This window comes from Aulostomus chinensis, chromosome 14 (assembly GCF_037954235.1).
Source record: "Aulostomus chinensis isolate RoL2024-O1b breed Wild chromosome 14, RoL_Achi_v1.0, whole genome shotgun sequence".
Taxonomy (NCBI): Eukaryota; Metazoa; Chordata; class Actinopteri; order Syngnathiformes; family Aulostomidae; genus Aulostomus; species Aulostomus chinensis.
This window is the reverse complement of record NC_141333.1, coordinates 2,372,499-2,383,759: the sequence shown is the minus strand read 5'-3', so window position 1 is coordinate 2,383,759 and position 11,261 is coordinate 2,372,499. Positions and strand designations below refer to the sequence as shown.

The window sequence follows — 11,261 nt, the reverse complement described above, 5'->3', positions numbered from 1 at the left end:
AAAAATCAGACAAGCAGCAGATTGAGATAATCAATAATCGATGGCACCGTTAGAGATATAAATTATTCCAATGATTTAGTTAATTTGTGAACAAGGCACAATTCGTTCCCACGGATTAATCAAAGCCTAAAACAGAATCAAGCCACGCACTAATTTGTATCTTGTGCCTTTAAATTAATTACATTAGGGGGACAAGTTCTGGCCTCTGGTCTGAGGCTCTGCTGATTCTCCTGTGAGAAGAAAGTCATTACATTTCTCTCTTTGGCCGCCAAATGACGAGCAAAAGGAAGTAAAACCTCACATTTACTGAGACACGCGATTACTCGCTTAGATAGCAAACACCAGGAAGGTCACGCTGTCAGGACTTGATGTCGAGATGCTTGTTAATATGCGATAAAATTAGGATTCTCAGTGAGTTCCAAACGCCAACAATACTTATAATACACTGACAAAAACTGCTGAAGCAGCATCGACCACAACTTTGACAAAATATGATGTAGAACAGCATGAACCTGAAAACTGGACGAGCCGCTGCAAAATGAGAGGAGGACGAGGACGAGGATTGCAGCCACTGATGAGGAGGGATGCAAACCTAATTGGGTTCAACGCACTGTAGGACATTAAAAATCCAAACCCTTCTCATTTCAGCCTCACTCGGCATTCATGAGATGAGGATGGAAAAACCCTGCCAGGCTGCTCATCCGTCCCTCGGCGATTCTTCTCAAAAGCACTGCTTTTACAAAGTTTAGTTCAATGAAAATGACAACGCACGACAACCCTCTTTACATCTCGCAGCGTCTGGTGCCAGCAGCAAAACCCCCCGTTTTCTCAATTTCATGACAGGCAAAGGAGTTGGTGATTTCCATTCGAAGGAAACCACCAAACGGTGAGGAACTGTGATTGCATGTCAAGTGATTATGTGCTGTTATGGTGAGCAGCAAAGTCGTTTCAGACACATGGTCGTCGTGGAATGAAGCATGGAACTCTAAAATGACGACAGCGGTACAAACGCTCCCTCTGCTGGTCACCGGATTCCACAGAAAGGTTGTTAATCACCTCGCTGTGTTTCTGGATTGGCTCCTGTCTGGGCACCAAACACCGTCGGACTTCCGGGGTCCTGCAGCTGACCGTCCTAGCTCCGGTCTGACAGGTAGTTAGCATTAGCATAGCAAAAGACTCAAGCCAAATCTTGATGCGGACTCTGTAAATTTGCAGCTACGGGCTGAACAAGCCGCGGTGTGCCGTCAGCTGTCCTGCTAGCAGCCGTCAGAATGGCAACCGGCGCTAGCTTAGCCTGCTAGCTGCTGCTAGCTTAGCAGCAGTAGAGGAAAAGGAACGTGCGTTCGTTCCGTTGGGGGGGAAACCCGTGAAATTCGGGCGTCATTGTATTGCTGGCAGCCGGTGAAAGTCGTTTTGTCCACATGTAGGTTCGTGTTAGCTCGCGTGACCTCCGAGCTTCATGGAGTGGCCGTCCGGGGACTGAACACTGGCTCAGTTCCATCAGCCACATATTGAGATGTCTTCAAAATGAGCGCTTCTGGGATGGAAACGTTTTAATATCAACATGTCTCCAAAAATTACATGGGGTTGTAATAATTGGTCAGTGACGTAGGACGTAACACCTATGACCTCAGCAAAGCCCCTACATATCTCCCAACTGCCCTTCACATAGAAGCCATTTGATACGTCATGGCAGGTAAACTCAGGTGTGACTGATGGCGTTCATCAAGGTCCTGCTCTGTTCAAGGCCTCCGACATCCGTCACTAACATACGGATCCGATTTTTATCCTAAATTCAGTCGCGGTACAGTCCTGTGTCGATGCCTCCTCCGTGGTGGGAGTTCCTCATTCCAGAGCTTTGAAAAACGTTGAATCAGGACCACGAAAGGAAATTTAAAACAAATTTTAAAGAATAAAGCAGATCAAGGGTTGTTGTTGCTCCTACGTTTGTAGCTAAACAGGAGGAAGCGTGACTGCAGAGATCCAGAAGATGTAAAGGAGACGTAACGTGACCAAAGGAATGTGAGGTCAATTCAATAAAACCATGTCTGCCCCCCCCCCCCCCAGCTTGACCTGATGATTTTGCGGCGATTCACCTGTAGAGCTCTAAAACCACACCTGTACGTCCCCCTGAAACAGCCGAGGGACAGCCAGACGATGGCGAGACCCAGTTCAGGTAGACGTTCCTCCCCACACACTGCTCCACATCCACGCCTCTGTCACGTATCCTTGGCAACAAAGTCCATCAGCTTTTGTACCTGGGTGTTCACGTGCAGACCTGGCGGCCTTCAGGGAGATCTTCGCCAAGGCCCAGAACATTGCCATCCTCACCGGAGCAGGGGTGAGCGCAGAGAGCGGCGTGCCCACCTTCAGAGGTGCGGGGGGCTACTGGAGAAAATGGCAGGCTCAGGTACACAACAACCCCCCCCCCCCCAAATATATTATTAAGCTGCCAAATCCCTCAGGAGTGAAAAAAAACCTCAGGCATTGTAAATTCAGTGCTTTAACCCCAAAAGCCCCTCAACCTGGCTCTTGAGCATCACTTCTTTTTGACTCAAGAGTGCAGGAGGAGTCGGTCCACGTGTATTTAGCTTTGAAGCTAGTGGAGCCTGATGGCTAACAAAAGTAAAGCAAACACTCAGTTTAGAATCGCCCGAGCACGTCGTCGGCGATGGAGAACACCCTCCTGCAGCTGTGAGCTTTCATGCCACACGAATCAATCCACAAACGCTTTGACTGAGATAAAAATAACTGAATAGCGCTTCCAGTTCAGCGCGGCTGTGAACCAGCAGCTGGCACATTGGACTCACTCCACTTTGAGTGTTATAATTATTCTTCCTTTCTTTAACTCAAGTCAGAGTGTCGGTGGATTTCTGAGCGTACGGTTAGATGACGAAGATGCCGGTTACACTGGACGATCGACTCCAGGAGTTTCTGAACGGACGTTTTGAACAGTTTTGTTGCCGTAGGTGTTGTTAGCCGTCAGTTGCTGTTAGCCGCAAGCTAAAAAGATGTTCCTGGTGTTTCCTGAATTCTGAATTCACCTGTTAGTCAGGCAGGGGGAACAAAACCTGTTTGAGAGTACGAGGCACCTCATGTTGAGTACCTGAACGGCAAAGAACACGTTCTGGGTGACGTATAGCAGCTGCTGTGGGTCCAGGAACCTTTTGATATCACTGGAAGGAGTTGATCCAGATGGATCATCGTCATGGTTACGGTCAGCCGTTTCTATCACTTTCCTCTTTTAGGAACTTGCTACCCCGGAGGCTTTCTCCAGAAATCCCTCACGTGTCTGGGAGTTTTACCACTACCGCCGTGAGGTCATGCTCACAAAAAACCCGAATCCCGCCCATCTGGCTATTGCGGGATGTGAGGAGCGGCTAGGCAAACAGGGGCGCAGGGTCACCGTCATCACGCAGAACATAGACGAGCTGCATCGCCGCGCTGGATCGAAAAACATCCTGGAGCTCCACGGTAATCTTTTGGTTCCTCTGTTGAAAAGAAGTCTGTTCATTTCATCTTCAGCCCTGATGGGTTCATTTCTTTCTTTCATGTAATCCAGGAAGTCTTTTTAAAACTCGCTGTCTGAGCTGCGGCCACGAAACCGCCAATTACAAGAGCCCCATCTGCGCCGCTCTGCAGGATAAAGGGTAGGTAGTTCATTGGCTGGAGGGTGTTGCTCCCAATCAGACGTTAAACTGTTGAAGTCAAGAGCGATGCTTCTGAGCTGTCGCTTTAAAACAACTTGTAAAGTGGGTGTTTCAGAAATGTTCCTTTCAAGAAGTACAACAGGGATGAGGCGTGTTTGTAGTCCAACAGGAAGTGATCATGTTAGGGATGAGGCGTGTTTGTAGTCCAACAGGAAGTGATCATGTCAGGGATGAGGCGTGTTTCTAGTCCAACAGGAAGTGATCATGTTAGGGATGAGGCGTGTTTGTAGTCCAACAGGAAGTGATCATGTCAGGGATGAGGCGTGTTTGTAGTCCAACAGGAAGTGATCATGTCAGGGATGAGGCGTGTTTGTAGTCCAACAGAAAGTGATCATGTCAGGGATGAGGCGTGTTTGTAGTCCAACAGGAAGTGATCATGTCAGGGATGAGGCGTGTTTGTAGTCCAACAGGAAGTGATCATGTCAGGGATGAGGCGTGTTTGTAGTCCAACAGGAAGTGGTCATGTCAGGGATGAGGCGTGTTTGTAGTCCAACAGGAAGTGATCATGTTAGGGATGAGGCGTGTTTGTAGTCCAACAGAAAGTGATCATGTCAGGGATGAGGCGTGTTTGTAGTCCAACAGGAAGTGATCATGTTAGGGATGAGGCGTGTTTGTAGTCCAACAGAAAGTGATCATGTCAGGGATGAGGCGTGTTTGTAGTCCAACAGAAAGTGATCATGTCAGGGATGAGGCGTGTTTGTAATCCAACAGGAAGCGATCATGTCAGGGATGAGGCGTGTTTGTAGTCCAACAGGAAGTGGTCATGTCAGGGATGAGGTGTGTCTGTAGTCCAACAGGACGTGATCATGTCGGGGATGAGGCGTGTTTCTAGTCCAACAGGAAGTGGTCATGTCAGGGATGAGGTGTGTCTGTAGTCCAACAGGACGTGATCATGTCGGGGATGAGGCGTGTTTCTAGTCCAACAGGAAGTGGTCATCTCCTGGTCCCCCCCCCCCCCCAACAGGAAGGAAGTGGTCATCTCCTGGTTCCTCCCCCAGCGGCCAATAGGATCGCTCCATGAGATTGTGGTGATTGAATCAGTAAATCAGCTCTGAACAAAAGTTGATGATCCTACAGGTTGAGTTCATCAAGATCATCTTCACTAATGAACCCTCTGACGATGCTGGAAGCCTGGATGTAACCGTTAGCAGCGCTAAGCTAACGGTAGCCAATGAAGGAGTGTGTAACGTAGTGGACAACATCTGCAGTCCTTTTCAGCCGCTCTTCCTTTCATACTGATCTTTATTTGGTGTGTTTCTTCAAGTCGGTGCCTCACCTCCTCATCTAACTGTTCCTCAGAGCTCCAGACCCGGACACACACGACGCTCGGATCCCAGTGCAGGAGCTGCCCAGGTACGGTCACCTTGACGCTCTTGTTGCGCTCTCCTCCGTTCAGGTGTTTGTCCACCAGATTGTCTGTGTGTTTTCAGGTGTGAGCAGACGGGCTGTCAGGGCCTCCTGAGGCCAGCAGTGGTCTGGTTTGGAGAGACTCTGGACTCAGATGTCCTCACTCAGGCTGAGGCAGTGCTGGACAGCTGTGACCTCTGCCTGGTGGTGAGTGTGTGTGTGTGTGTGTGTGTGTGTGTGTGTGTGTGTGTGTGCGTGTGCGCGTCATAATCAAAACGTGTAAAATGTATCACCAGCACTGCCACATTGATTCATGGAGTGTAAAAACTGCATGCAGCACTGTGGTCACAGGAAACGTTGCGTGTTCAACTGCTCGGTAGGTTTGCTTTGGTTCTTGAAAACATTTTACAACAATACTTCACCCAAACGTGCGTTTCCCTCTTCAAGTACTCACAAGTAGGTGTCGTTCATTCACCAGTATGTTTTCACCCTCCTCATCACTTTGTGGCTCTAGAACGTAGAAGGGCTCAGCCACACATATTCATTTGGAAGCAACGGCTCCAACGTGCCGCGGTAGCTCCAGTGCCCACTAGAACTCTTTTGTAAACTGAATTTATCGGACAGTTTTGCGGTTGTTAGCAATCAGTCTCCGTTAGCGTCAAGCTAGATAAACATGGCTGACTCTTCCTGCATTCTGCAGTCACAAAGAAGTAAGTCAGGAGGGGAAACGGCTCTTTACTTTTGCCGAATTACAGTGCTGATCGTGCGTTGATGGTTTTTGATGTTGTTGTTTTTTTAAATAACTGACATGAGGAAGTCTTTTTTTCCCATGACATCCTTGCATATTTGTAACTAACATGGAACACTCCCGCCCTGAAGGTCGGCACCTCGTCTGTGGTGTATCCAGCGGCCATGTTTGCTCCTCAGGTGGCTGCCAGAGGTGTCGCGGTGGCTGAGTTCAACATGGAAGACACACCAGCCACGATGCGCTTCAAGTACGTGCCACTCCCATTCTCCCGCTTTGGAGCACAGACAGCCTCACATTCGCGTGTTTGTTTTAGGTTCCACTTCCACGGCCCCTGTGGGGAAACGTTGCCGCCAGCAATTTGCCGCCACGAGTCTGAAAAAATCTGAAAACCAGGCCAGCTCCACACGGACAAGACGGTCTCATACCGGAGGACTTTACCAGGAAAGACTATATCAAGTACCCAGCATGAACAACGTGCACACAGAAAAGGAAAAATCAGAAGAATCAAACACTGAAACTACAGATAAAAAAAAAACTATATTAATAAGACATGAACACATCATGTTCATGAAAAATCCTTTACATTAAACATACAGCATCATGGCCGACTGCTCCGACTGAAGAACTCGCTCCACCTCGCTCTCTCCGTCTCTCAAAAATATGAACCTCGCTGTTTATAAAACTGGAAAAGAACTCATGTCGAGTGACAGTAACACTCCTGCGGTGCATATTGATGACGAATATCTGACAGTAGGGGGCAGTGTTAAGCTGCTGCAGCTTCTGGCGGGCTTCTACCTTGAAGACAAATCTGCTTCCTTCGTGTGTGTGTGTGTGTGTGTGTGTGTGTGTGTTCAGTGTTGTCTGGATTTATGGACTGTGATGAATACTGTTTAGGATGCCTGCCAGTGGCCATGAGTCAGTTCCAGTTATACCAGGGGAACCAGTGACGGTGCTCGTGGTTCTGAGGAGATGAAGGATGTGTGTTCTTTAAGGTTCAGACATAATCGGGATGGAACATTGATAGGAAATGAAGTCCGCTGCAATAAACGTGTATTCTTGTAAACTGAGGAGCTTCCTTTGCGTCTTGAATTGTGCAGCGGACTGAACATCTCGTGTTCTAGGTTCTTTGTTCCGCTTCGGTCAAAGATGAGATCGTGCATGACACTCGGCTGCCTGCCTGGCGTCCTACCCCCCCCCCCCCCCCCACACACACACACACACACACACACACACCCGAGTTCCGTCTTCTCAGCATAAACACAGCCAAACCTGTGCACGTGCGCGTGTGCAGCAGTGGAGGGTGTTAGCGTGGGGCTAATGTGATGGAGATTTCTACATCATCTCCCCTTTCCCGCCTGCCTCTGCTGCTCCTCAGCTGCCCGCTGCCTCTCCTCTCCACTCTCATCTCTTCGTCCGCCGTGGGCTTGAGACGCCGCGCATCCCTCCTCCTCCTCCCCGCCGCCGTCGCCAGCTACGCCTCCATCACCTGCTCATTAGAGAGAGGATGACGGTCCGACGCTCCCCCATGACTTTGATCCAAAAATAACAGAGCCAATTTCCCGCCTGTTAGGTGGCGATTTCACACCAATCTGAGTTGTACTGCCCAGCTCGGCCTGTCAGGGAGAGAGAGAGAGGAGAGAGGCAAAGCAGGGGAAGGAAACCTGAAGGTCAGAGTGTCGCGTGTCTGAAAACCCGCCCTTTATGATTCTCACCAGCGAGCGAAGGTGGCAAAGACGAAGGATCAAGAACCCAGGAACTCGAATCCAAACTTAGAGCTGCCCTCCGAAGACGCGGAAGGATACAACAGCACCTGAGGTCACGAGGCTCCGTCTGATTAAAAGCTCGGATTGACTTATCTTGCTGTCTAATTAGCTCGATAAGGAGCCCTCTGAGAACTTAGCTCATCTCTTCATAATGAGATCGATCAGAACAGCACGATGAACTTTTTATCTGAAGATCACCAACCTCGGGATTCCAGCGATCCTGCACACTACCCCGCTTGCGTATCACACACCTGTCTGCTGAACACTGAGCCGGGATCGGCTTACTAAATATTCGTGACGTCACACATCCTGAACTGCTGACCTCCCGAGGTCCACGCGTCCCTCTGGACGTCCGGGAGCCACAAGTTTGAGAAATTCGTCGCCCTTCTTTTTGTGCTCCCGCAGCAGAGGAAGAGCAGAGTTCTTGGGGGCGACCAGGTCGCAGCACGCGCGTTCTTAGGGGTTCCCTGAATGAGAACGTTCTCCTCTAGAGGGCGTGTTCAGGCTTTCACTCCTTGAGTCAGCAGACTTGGGTGCTGCTCCGTTGTGGCAAGTCTCCTGTCGTTGATACATGTTTGGACTTTTTTTTTTTTTAAATATTGCAACAAGTTCTAAATCTGCGAGTGTTACAATGTGTGTCACACCCCTCTTGCTACTGTATTGTTACATCAGTAATGTGACGAAAACACACGTGTTCTGTTCTGGGCTTTATTTTAACGTTGTGTTTGGCTGGGCCGGCCTCGCTGGAGACGAGCCTGATCCCGGCGAGCGAAAACGTCTGATCCTTGGTTCCGTGACACCGCTGGTCCGCCGCGGTCTGTCGGGGTTGAAAATGTGGGTGACTCCAAGTGGTGAAATTCAGGAAAGAAAGAAAAAAGTGGGTTACAACATGAGGGACTGACAGGAGAACCTGAAGTTTCCGCCTGGGCTCTCGTTTCTCCTCCAGTTGAAGCTGCATGCAACAGAAGCGTCCGATCACCTCTGCGCGTTCAGACGTGAACCAGGAAAGGAGGAGACCACGTCTCCCTCGTCCGTCTGTCAGCGACGGAATCCAGTCTGACGCCCCTCCTACGAGGATGGCGGCCGCTGGCCCGGGCTGGAGTGAGCTGCTATGAAGAGAAGAATTATAGCCTCCTCCTCAGCCAAGGCCGGTGCGAGGTTACGGTAAATATCTCCGTCAATGTCACTGTGTCACCAGCGACCACGTCAGTACGGTTATATTCCTCCCCGCTGAAGCCCCTCTCGCCACCACTTTTATGAGCTGTGCGCCCACAGGTGACCTCTAACGGACAGGGGCTCGTGTTTGTCCGTGTGCCTGCGTGACTTGGAGGATGGAACCGGTGGAGCTGATTTCCCAGAAGTTTGTCAGCTTTATTCTCTACAAACATTTCAAAATATTTCCTCAGTATTTGTTGAGAATTATCACCTCCAGCCACATGTTTGCCCTTCTGTATTTCTGTAGCTGCTGGGGTCGTTAAACGGGGAGAAAAGTAACGGTGGAGCCGAAAATTAGGGTGTGGAAATCAGAATATAGATGGAAAGATATTTGAACTGCAAATGACTACAGAGCATTTTTGTCCCGTCTTGATCGCTGCAGATGCTGGTGTTCCCACATCCACCAGGATGCAGCCCCAGCCAGAATCTTGACGAACCTCCTGGACCGGTTCCATGAAATATACATGCATATCTGCGTGTGTGTGTGTGTGTGTGTGTGTGTGTGTGTGTGAGGGAGAAAGTCTTGTCTCCTCACGGCCTCTCATTCAGCCGACAGAAATTCCAATTAGAGGATTTTTCCCTCCTCCTTTGCCAACTGGAGCATCATATTTTATTCATTCCTTTGGCAAACAGTGAAAGTGAATTAACTTCGAGCCGCACACGCCCACCTCTTCATCCACCAACGAACCCTCGAACGCCATCGATTTTTGATCCACATTCACACTCAGTTCACAGTTATTTTTTTATTCATTCTGGGAAGGAAAAAGAAACTTTGCCCGGTGAAAAATACGTGCGTGTGTTCGTGGTTCTCCTGCTGACACTTTACAGGTGTGCAGTGGCGGCTGAAGATCAGGTCAAACGCTCGTCACGTGACATCAGCGCATGTACACTCATGTCTGTGTAGGACCTCCATCCTTGGTCTAAACCAAACTAGAAAACACTCAGAGCATTTACGCCCGCCATGGTGACCTTTTGGCCCCTGTCACTTTAATGCGGGACCCTAATCGTAGCCGCTAGCCGTGCTGCGTGGACCGCTGCGCCGCGGCGAGGGAGGTCAAACCTGCTGGTATTTGGACTTTGCATGAAGGGGCGAGCTGAAGTTGAGAAGGACTTCCTGTGACCACCAGGTGTCGTGAGAGAACACGCCGACTGCAAGTGCTGCTGCTGTGCGTCACATGGAGGCAACCCGTTGGCATTAGGCGGCGCTACGACCGAGGCCCAGCTCGCTCTCGTCAAAGATCTGACTGCCTGTCACTTCGGGTTCCTGTGAAAGTTTGGTGAACTCGTTTCACCTCCCTGTAGCCAGCATGTGGAGACCAGACCTGGACCTTTACCCCCCGCCCAGTGAGCTCTCGTAGCTCTGTGTCTTTAGCCTTGATGATCCACTTCCTTGTTGGTTTGGTGCAGCTAGCAGGGATGAATTAGGCTGTTTGCCTGCCGGTGGAAGCGTTAAGGTCAACTGGAACAGTAAATGTCCCCTAAAATCTCCACGACCGGCTGAACCAGGCCCGGAGCTGCCGAGCTGCAGTCCGGAGTAACGCTGGTGCTTCTGGTTGCTGATGCGTCTCTGAGGACACGGAGGATTAAAAAGCCAAAGAAGAAATCTTTCTGCAGCAGATCTAGAGTGGAGATGAGATCCACGCCAGTGCATGAGGCACACGCAACCCTGTGCTGCTCATCAGTGTGTGAAAAATGGTGAAATGTGTGTGGAGTAGCAGTGCTGCAGGCCCCCCCCCCCCACACACACACACACACACACACACTTCAGTTCCCACAGCAACACATTAACACTCGACTCCAGCATGGCCAGTAAACAACATCTCATGTGAGTCTCTTCTACGTGACGAATATCTTCATCGAACATGGCGACTCTGTTGGAGGGTGAAGACATTTTTGGAACACGAAGTTTAAAAAAAAAAAAATAGCTGCGAGCGATGAACTTTTTTTTTTTTTCAGTTTTGGACACTTAAGGAAAACGTTTATTGAGCACAACTTTTTTTTTGGCAAAAGAAAATGTTTCTAAGAGGATTTTTTTTTAAAATTGAGAAGGAGTTTATTGGAAGTGGAGGATAATTTTTGAAAAATCAGAACATTTTGGGGAAAAAAGGGGGGAATTTTTCTGATGAAGTAAGAATGTGGAGAGCTGAGGACATTTATGGAGAGTGAAGTCATTTGTCGGTCCAAGGAGTGAGACGTCTGTGCTTAAAGGGCTGTTAGCGGTGAACGACAGCAACCGCCGCTCACCTCGAGATGTTGTTGAACCAGGAAATTTTAGTGGCCCACCGTGGGGGGGGGGGGGGGGGAAGCAACTGAGGTGATTTCCTTTGGCATGGTTTCCATGGTTACAGCCATTTTTTATGTGTTTTCTCTGAGACCACCCTGAATTCAAGCGCTAACCGCAGTACGAATAGAAACCCTGCTAACACGACTATTCGCTGCTGGCGCCGTTTGTTTCTGACCACGCCCCCAACAGCCGAC

The 11,261-nt window shown here is 49.5% G+C and overlaps 1 protein-coding gene across 1 annotated transcript; it reads left to right on the top strand.

The window, feature by feature from the left end:
• The first annotated feature begins 1,025 nt into the window (after positions 1 to 1,025).
• Positions 1,026 to 6,335, top strand: sirt5 (sirtuin 5). The gene is made up of 9 exons (XM_086224591.1): positions 1,026 to 1,150; positions 2,068 to 2,176; positions 2,277 to 2,410; positions 3,249 to 3,474; positions 3,563 to 3,650; positions 5,010 to 5,063; positions 5,141 to 5,264; positions 5,937 to 6,052; positions 6,119 to 6,335. Exons 2-9 carry the CDS (start codon positions 2,077 to 2,079, stop codon positions 6,189 to 6,191), a joined length of 915 nt encoding a protein of 304 aa, XP_086080717.1. The 5' UTR covers positions 1,026 to 1,150; positions 2,068 to 2,076; the 3' UTR covers positions 6,192 to 6,335.
• The last annotated feature ends 4,926 nt before the right edge of the window (positions 6,336 to 11,261 follow it).

What these genes read in the sequence shown, in the direction of transcription:
- sirt5 (XM_086224591.1), top strand. Translation starts at nt 2,077, where the DNA reads ATGATTTTGCGGCGATTCACCTGTAGAGCTCTAAAACCACACCTGTAC. An exon ending in GCCGCTCTGCAGGATAAAGG is followed by an intron (nt 3,651 to 5,009) that starts GTAGGTAGTTCA and finishes ACTGTTCCTCAG; the next exon opens with AGCTCCAGACCCGGACACAC. An exon ending in CCAGCCACGATGCGCTTCAA is followed by an intron (nt 6,053 to 6,118) that starts GTACGTGCCACT and finishes TGTTTGTTTTAG; the next exon opens with GTTCCACTTCCACGGCCCCT.